We start from the raw sequence: 8,948 nt of genomic DNA, 5'->3' as shown, positions 1-8,948 counted from the left end.
TTTTGGGGGGGGGGGGGGGGGGGGGGGGGGGGGGGGGGTTACATCTAATAATACTGGATACTAAATTGTACAGATGCAAAGGTAGGGTTTTCAGATGACCTCTTCAATATTATAAAATAAACAACTCCTACTGCAATGTAGTAATTTATACAGTGACGTATACCTGTCTCTGTACAGTTAGAGCTATTACATCACAGCAGCTTATCCACAGTGAACATTGACATTAACCCTCACTTGATGCAACCTGCAGACTCGTGGAATCATTTTCAATCAGAGCTACATAAAGCTGTGTGATGTATTGCCCAGCTGGTGCTCCCGTGTGCTTCCAATATGCTGTATGACTGATGCGATGGATAATGAAACTGCAGTCTCAGAAAGCACACCGGAAACTAAAAAATGATTCTGAAAGCAGTATTTACATTCAGAAAAGCCAGTTGCTCTTGGTAAAAAGCACATGTATCACCAAAAAAATAGAGATTCTTTTCTTAATCGATGTTCAAAGAGTTTGTAAATAATACAGATGATATAACATGAAAAGTGTAAAAATATCTTATGCAAAATTCTCATGTAGATTAAGTAGATTCCAGTAACAAAATCAAATTAACTGAAGGTACAATATGTTCAACCAAGTGCAGAAATAATGTGTTAATAAATAAAATTGAAGGTCTCCATGTGGTTGTCCATCACTGAGTATTAAAGTCAAGAGCAATCAGTAAAATTTTACACTGAAGGTTTCTTTGATTCTTTCTTTGTTGTTCTTTGTGGTCAAGTTCAGTCAAAGTGTGACAAATGTTCTCCACGCGTCCGTCTCTGTTGGTACTGAAGAAGTCACTCTGTTGGGGGAGGCTGATAACTGGGTCTGCGAGCAACCCGTCCCAGCCGGTCCACAGCTACGCTCTCAAACGCCCTCCTCATCAGAGGATGTTCCTCCAGGACCTCGTTGAAACTGTCCACACTCAGGGAGTAAAGACGACAGTAGGTGTCAGCCCTGACAGTGGCTGTGCGTCGGCCCTGGGTTAGCAGGCAGATCTCTGAAACCAGGCAGAGGGAGTCAGTTTCACCATGAAAGCGATAGTTTGATGTATATATCTCTCTCGGTAATCCAAAAGTAATCCTTAACTCTTTGGATGATTGTTTAATCGTTTAATTGTCATCTCTAAAGAAAAACTTTACTGGTTCCAGTTTATCAAATTTGAATATTTACTGTTTTTTTCAGTATTCCAAGAAAGTAGACTAAATATCTGTTTTTCAGTATTTTCTGACATTTCCAGACCGTCAATTAACTGATTAACTGAGAAAATTACAGTCAGATTAATCAGTAGTGGAAGTAATCAGAATTTACAGCCTTACATATAATGCAGAATGCATAATAAAATAAGTTGCAGATAAGTAATAAATTTGGGACACTAACAGCTGCAGTGAAGTGAAAAGGGGGTCAGTGGCAGCTTTAACAGGAGAGCGGCAACATAGAGGAAGCAGAACCACAGAGCCTCTTATAGATTTGATGGGGAACTGTCTGAAGGTTGAAGTCAGTGACATATGATTTACCCCCAAAATACGCTCCATCGCTGAGCTTAATCTCCTTACTGCCGCGTGGGATGACAGTGACGGTGCCGTGCTGGATGAAGTACATTTTCCGACCCAGAGTTCCTTCTCGGATGATCAAGTCTGCGGGTTGGAAGACTTCGAAACGCAGCTTGGTCAGGATCACTGTCACAAAATGAGGGTCAGTGTTGGCGAACAGGGGCATGTTGGCAACTAGCCCACGGCAGTTATAGCTGACTATCTCCTGCATGGTGAGGAGAAAGAGAAGAGAGAAAACATTTAGTAATGGTCAAAGGGACGATGAGATATCTACTGCTACTACTACTTTCCGACTACTGGGTTTTGAATATTTTTGTTATCAGTTAATGTGCTGGTTATTTTTTCAATTTATCGTTTAGTCTCTGAAGAAAATTGTGAAAAAATGGCAATCACAACTGCCCAGCGCCCAAGGTGATATTATGTAATATCTAGTTATGTCTGACCAGCAGTCCAAAACCCAAAGATTCAGCTTCTAATTGAATATGACCAAGAGAAGCAGGAAATCCTCACATTTGAGAAGCTGAAACTTGAGAAAAATTTGGAATTTTTGCTTGAAAAATGGAAAAAAAAAAGTATGAAGTGACTATAAAAATATTTGCAATTTTCTGTTAGTCAGCTTTAAAATATTGTTGTTTTTTTTGCAAACCTGTATGTATTTGGACCTATATTTGCATCTGAGTAGGCATGAGTAAATAAAAGAAAGAAAGAGAGAAAGGAAGAAACACCAAGTGAAATCGAGGGTTCAAATAACAAACCTCCTTGAGCGGATCACTGAGCTCTCCAAGGATGCTGTCCTCGTCAAACATCTTGCCTTGGAACCGCTGCTCGTAATAATCATGGATCCTCTGTCTTACGTCTGCTGGCAGTTTATGGAACGACATGTACTGCTCCACTTGCTTATACTAAAAACATTTGTACAAAACACATGGTGATTTCACTTTCATAAGGATACAATTGAAATTAAACTACTTATGTCAGATGTAACATTTATTCATATTTTCTACCATGTGTTTGCTGAATTACTCCTACGCACAATAATTATGCATTCATTCTATTTGTTTCGCCAGCTTTTACCCAGTTTTAAGTGGATTACAAACTCATTTGTAATGGGCATTAGCAAACAGTGATCCAAAACAAAGGTGCCGCCACTGGTCTATCATCCGCTCTGCTTTATCTTGTGAAAATCCCCTGGAAAGGGTCAGACTAAGGCCACAAAATCCATTAGATAATACACATATTTTCTAGGCATTTGGCACGATTTCCAAGAATAAAATACAAGCAAGTAAGCAAGCCTGTGATATAAAACATGGCTGTGATATTAAACGTTGAAGCCAGAATCACATTAGCATCCACGTGAGGATGCTTAGACATATTGCTCACAAAAGAATTGAATCTGTAGGTCAAAAGATTTTTAGTTTGTTAAACTTTTCAGAGGCAGATCAGCTCTCTTTACCTTCTCTTGATACTGGCGATGTGATGCATCCAAGGACTGCACCAGGTTAGTTGCATGGCCGAGGAACATGGCGTAGCAGGTCGCCCCCACAACCATACTGATCATGGTGAGCCAAACGTCGGTCATGCCCTCTGGAGGGTGGGCACCGTATCCTATACACAACATGTGACTCATGGCCATAAACAGGGCGTATGAGTACTGTATGTGCCATGTAGCATTCTGAGAGGTAAAAGCGACGGGAGATGAGACAGGACAAGACAATGTTATCATGAGAGAATATATTTTACATGGCTTCGGATAATAATTTCCATCAAGTGTGGAGTTTGGGATTCATATAATTTCTTATTTCTTATCAGAAAGAAAGTAAACACAGTCTTAAGTTGGTGCAGTTGCAATTAATGGAGTAGTTTGACATTTTTGGAATTTAATTCAATTTGATGACAAGATTGATACCACCCTCATGTCACTATGTTAAATATACCATTAGTAACAGCCGTTTAGCTTAGCTCAAAGATAAGAAACATGGGGAAACAGCTAGCCTGGCTATGTCCAAAGAAGACTGCATGAAGTTACTGCACGTATGACATATAACCCCCTGCAAAACCACAAAATGGCATTTTTACAATTCAGTTTTTGTACAAACTAACAAACGAGATATAATGTTCCCATAAGTGAGCTTTACAGGTGCTGGTGGGTGTTTATGCTAAGCTGAGCTGTTACTTACAATATATTTACTGTAATGACATAGTATCATTATTCTCATTTACGTCTCAGCAAGAAAGCAAACAGGTGTATTTCCCTGTATGAACTGCCAAAGCCAGAGCCTTTAATCAGTGTGTATACAGAAAGCAGGTCATGTGCTGGACTATTTTTTGGTCAGGAAGCGACTTACAGACTAAACAGACAAGCTACAACATGTTAACTAGTGATAGGAGTGTTTGTAGGCAGACTTCCTCTAGACAAACTGTTTCCTGCTTTTTCAAGTCTTTATGCTAAGCTGTTACTTGAAGCTTCATATTCAACAGACAGATGTGAGAGTTGTATCTTCTCATTTAACTCTCTGCAAGAAACAAGCATATTTCCCAAAATATTGAACTACTCTTTTAATTATCACATGTTAGTATTTAACTTTATTTTTGATGAAACTGAACTCACCACCATATTATTTTTGGATACCCAGCAGTCTGAAGGAAAGTCCTGCAGCATCGGCACCATAAAGGTCAAGCAGCCATCCCAGTGACACAACAGCAGCATCATGCCAATCAAGTTGACTATACGCACCACTGCACTGGCCAGGTCATAGGTCATATGGAAAATCTGACAGCGAGAAAGTTGGATGGAGGAAAAGAAAAACAACAACATATACGTTTATATATGTTTCCCGGCACATGTTTCCGTGCTTTCCCTCCTTTTTGTTTACCTCTTCCCACTGATGAATGTAGCGGATGAGGCGAGACAGTCGGAGAAGACGCAGCAGACTGAGGATCTTTGTGAAGCGCACAATGCGGAGAGCACGGGCGGTGCGGTACACATCAGATGACTCGTGCCGGGACTCCAGGTCAGCGATGAGGAAAAAATAGTCAACAGGGATGGAGGAGATGAAGTCCACCGCGAACCACGTGCGGAGGTAATGCATGCGGATCTCTTTGGGGTCCAAGATGATGTGGCTGTCTTCCTCCAGAATGCCGGTGCGGAAGTTGAAAACCAGGTCCATGAGGAAGAGCGTGTCAGACAGGACGTTAAAGGTGATCCAGGGCATCGTGTTCTGGTCCTCAAAGAAGGTGATTCCCCAGGGTAAAATCACCAGATTACTCATCATCAACAGGAGCATCACGATGTCCCAGTAAAACCTGGACAGAACAGTGGAAGAGTGGTGGAAGGTTATGCAGATGTAAAGCTGAGCATTTCATTTTCAGCCAAAACCTTTTCCACTAGTGCTACAACTGTATATTTGGATATCTAGTGTCCAGAATCTTTCGGTGCTCACTGGATAGGATATAACACATAGTTGATTAGCTGTCCACTCCACAGATTTTTGTCACAGTAATGGTCCTGTTCACACATGACCTTACAAACTGAGGTTATTGCTCCGTATTTTAGTGCAGTTCATACTGTGTTCTGGTCAAGTGTTCTCAACTCTGATGAAGAGTAATGGAAATATTTTCGCGTCTTGTGTAGCATGTTTGAATGAATGCTTCAACTCGTTCTGAAGCAAAAAACTACTCATTATCAAAAACCAAATGTGAGCTAGATCATCTACCAGGTGTGGTCTGGTTAATCCGATCACATTCTGATCACAATCTGTTCTGTATGGATTTATACCTGGCATTAACATGCATTTATTCCTTATCCACATACAGACTTGATGTTAATTCCATTGGGTCTGAAAGTTACAGAATTTTAACTTAGAGAAGTAAAGTCGAGTAAAGTCATCCAATCATGTGGACGGCGTGCCGTTCACATTTCAGAGGTGACCCTTACTGTCATAACAGCTTCTGTCACAGGAGGAACCCCTCTCGTTAAAAATGCATGGTGTTTACCTCATCAGACTCAGTGCGCTATCAAAAAGACAATGTAGAAAAGAAAAGGTCACTACCGCCTGTGATGTGCGGTTTGATGCTTCAGACATCAGAGTGTTGAAGCCCAGACGTCTGTGCTGTACATCACTGCACTCGTCACTCGTCTGCTTCAAGTCATACAAGTCCCATTTTACTTAGGTGTCCAGTGTCTTGTTATACATCATGAAGACACGGTTTGGGTTTCCTTACAGCTTGTTTCCATTAAGTGTCAATCACTTTGTGTCTCTCCCGTGCTCTCAGTCTCTCTTTCATTACAAAGGCACAGTAACAGGATATGAACCAGACTATTTTTGATTACTGTCACAGCTCGGCGATTGCGCTATGAACCCTGTGAGAAAACAACCTTCGTCTTTAGCCAGTCAGAGGGGAGATACAGGCACCGATAGATTAGTTCCTCGTTCTCATTCACGTTTATCCCTCCATCAATCTCTTGTGTCCCTGTCCTCTGTGTCTCCACGCTGGTTTACATGACTACTTATCATCTCCTCTCATGTTGCAACAGATTAGTGGTTGCTTACTGCTAATAACTCAAGCAGAGACTCTGGATGACAGTACAGCTGTTTACTGGAAGTGAGTGCATACTGTATATATGTGTGAGAGTGTGTGTGTGAGAGAAACAGAAGTAATCTGCTGTATCAAAAGCTTTTAGGAAGGCTATTAGTAACAGTGGGAGTGGAACAGGAATAGAATTATGGGTGTTTGATAGCGTTTTATGTTGAATCTGCTTATCAACTAAGTTTAGCTTTTACTTTATTAAAGCAGCAGAAGTTATGAATAACGAAGAACTAACATTCAAAGAACTAAAAGTTAAGCTTTGCCAGTTTTGTTAGATATTAGCTGTTAAGATAAACGACTACCTGATGCCTTTCTGTCATCAGCCAAGCTAGTGATGGGGCTCCTGCATGGCGCCACCAACACTTTGGTCTAGACTGAAATATCTCAACTACCATCGTTTGTCATGGTAACGATTGTCATGAAGTTTTCGTACAGACGTTCATGGTCCGCAGAAGATCAATCCTAATGCTTTTGGTGATGCCCTCGTTTTTCTCTAGTGCCACCATGGCATTTGTGGTTTAGAGCGAAATGTCTCAACAACTTTTGGATAGATTGATACACCATCGACAGCTCTGGAACAAACGAGTGAGAGGACTGTAGGTTATTTCTAATTATTACGTTGACAACCTGAATGTTTTGTACATTGATCATCGCTAAAAACAAAGCAGATAAAGATTTGACAAGAGGGGTGCTGTGGTGGCCCAGCAATTAAAACACAGATCATATGCTCTCATCGCATATCATGCATGTTATTCCCCCTCTCTATCTCCACTTATTTGTTGTCACTTACATATTCTGTATATAAAGATTTGATAAGAAGATCATTAGCCTGTCAGATTAAGAAATTTGGTTATTTTACCAACTTTAAACTGCATTCAAAATGCAAAAGGCAGCTAGCTATCTGACCTTAACCTTTACACATGAAAGTTGAGCACCACAAACGTGCTGTTCCAAGTCATTCATTTCAAAGGGGAAGTTGGAGCATAAGGTTTAAGGATAGCAGGCCTTCAGTAATCCCCCCTCAGCTGTCTGTGTATTATTGCATAATAGAGCAAGATTGGAATTATAGGGATTCTTATGGGCAATAATCCCTCTGCATGGATTTATCCTCCCTGTCTGGCATAGGCCGGATGTTTAAATTGTTTAAATTTGATGGCAGCTATTATTAGTGACCACATAGACGGACAGCTTGAGCGTCACTGCTAAGCCAAAAAAAAAAAAAAAGTAATGATCCGACAAATCCTTCAAAAGTGAGACAAAACTAGAGCAAGAAATTATTGGCTGTTTTTCAAATTGGAACATTTAATTATTGGGATCGATGAATGTAGTTCTCCCTCCTGATAAACAAGAAGAAAGGGAGTCACAAAGGAGTGGTATCATTAATCCAGATGATCTTGTCCTATATACTGTATCACTAATCAAATCCCTTCATCGCCTTATCATGTGCTAGGAACCATGACATCAGCTGCTGTACTGCAGTCTGTCCTTGGAAAAATCGGATCGGAGAACTCTATCACAGACTTTTTAGTTGGATGAAGACTGGAAAACTGCTTTCAGTGGGTAATTTATGGAGGATCAATGATAAATTGGGTATTCCTGTGTTGGAGAACGTGACATGTGGTGCCACCCATTCTGCATTTCTGTCTGTCTGCATTTCCTGAGGAAATAATGTTGGCAAACTTTCCCACAAAAGCGATTAAATTAAGAGGAAATCTTGAAGATAACCCAACCTCATCATTACCTGAAGTCACTGTAGGGGTGGATGATCCACACTCCAAAGCTCTTGACCCTGGCCTGCTCAGCAGCAACACCCTGATGACTGCCAAACATGCGCAGAGAGAACTTGTTGACCCCAGGCTGCAGCATGGAGCAAAACTGCCTCTGGAAGTAGGTGGAGTGGTCCTGTGGGGGGTCATCGTCGCCACCTTCATACCCCCCGTCGATGTCCAGCAGGCCGTCGGGGTCAGCTGTATAGTCATCATTGTGAGTCTTGACCAGGGAGAAGAGCGTCTTGTTTACGTCACTCCTCTTCTCTGTCTTTGGGGATGGGGTACCAGGGGGGGTTGTCCTCTGGGAAGAACTTTTCCACCTTGAGAAGCGAAGGCTGCTCCAGCTGCGATACCTGGGTGTCTCGGGTTTGGGAGCCGGGCTCTCGCTGAGACCTCTCTGGACCTCAATACTCCTGGAGGGACTGGTCATTTTTGAAGGCTACCTTGCACCTTAGACTGGGCAAAGCAAAAAGGGCTCTACTGTCCCTTATGGGAGCCTGATTATAAAGTTCACTTTCTAACAAAGTTTACTGCAGATGCCATTTTCCATTTGATGCCTGCCTCTAATGTTAACTTCCTTTACAGAATAAAATACCAGATAAAAAAAATTATCCAATTGAACAGCCAAGCTTTAAAATGCCATGCACTTACTATAGTTTAAAAATATAACAGAATATCTTCAGGTGACACTACAGCAAATTTAAATACCAAGAAGTACCAGGAGGTCACTTTTATCTCTTTTAGAAAAAGTGTGTTTTCCCACAGCACGTCTCACAATGTAAAGCCGTGAAAAGTTGCAACGTCCATTTAAAAAAGTACTTTTCCTGAGATGAATGAAGTCCACTCCGCGGAATAATATCAGGTTCAGCCTGAGATGGTCTGTGTCCGCCTCCGGTTGGACAATGAGAGGACGGACGTAAATTGTCAGCGGGGGTTCAGTAGCCTTCAATAATCGGCTTGTTGGCATAACTGCGTCCACTCATCACTCACCTCTCTCCGCCCCCCCCC

At 41.5% G+C, this 8,948-nt stretch overlaps 1 protein-coding gene across 1 annotated transcript; it reads right to left on the bottom strand.

The window, feature by feature from the left end:
- Positions 1-29: 29 nt before the first annotated feature.
- hcn3 (hyperpolarization activated cyclic nucleotide-gated potassium channel 3) lies at positions 30-8,872 on the bottom strand. Its single transcript, XM_023409868.2, has 7 exons — positions 7,913-8,872; positions 4,458-4,887; positions 4,193-4,354; positions 3,038-3,256; positions 2,340-2,486; positions 1,549-1,789; positions 30-1,031 (listed from the first exon to the last, which is right to left on the bottom strand). Exons 1-7 carry the CDS (start codon positions 8,368-8,370, stop codon positions 829-831), a joined length of 1,860 nt encoding a protein of 619 aa, XP_023265636.1. The 5' UTR covers positions 8,371-8,872; the 3' UTR covers positions 30-828.
- Positions 8,873-8,948: the final 76 nt, after the last annotated feature.

Source organism: Seriola lalandi, unplaced genomic scaffold, assembly GCF_002814215.2.
Source record: "Seriola lalandi dorsalis isolate HSWRI2012SDOR001 ecotype SW California unplaced genomic scaffold, Sedor1 jcf7180002054408, whole genome shotgun sequence".
NCBI classification, from domain to species: Eukaryota; Metazoa; Chordata; class Actinopteri; order Carangiformes; family Carangidae; genus Seriola; species Seriola lalandi.
The sequence above is the reverse complement of the archived record's forward strand: the minus strand, read 5'-3'. Positions and strand labels throughout refer to the sequence as shown.

Coding starts and splice junctions, on each gene's coding strand:
- hcn3 (XM_023409868.2), bottom strand. CDS start 8,370: ATGACCAGTCCCTCCAGGAGTATTGAGGTCCAGAGAGGTCTCAGCGAG. Junction 4,888..7,912: donor CACCCCTACAGTGACTTCAG/GTAATGATGAGG, acceptor TGTTCTGTCCAG/GTTTTACTGGGACATCGTGA. Junction 2,487..3,037: donor ATCGCCAGTATCAAGAGAAG/GTAAAGAGAGCT, acceptor AAATGTTTTTAG/TATAAGCAAGTGGAGCAGTA.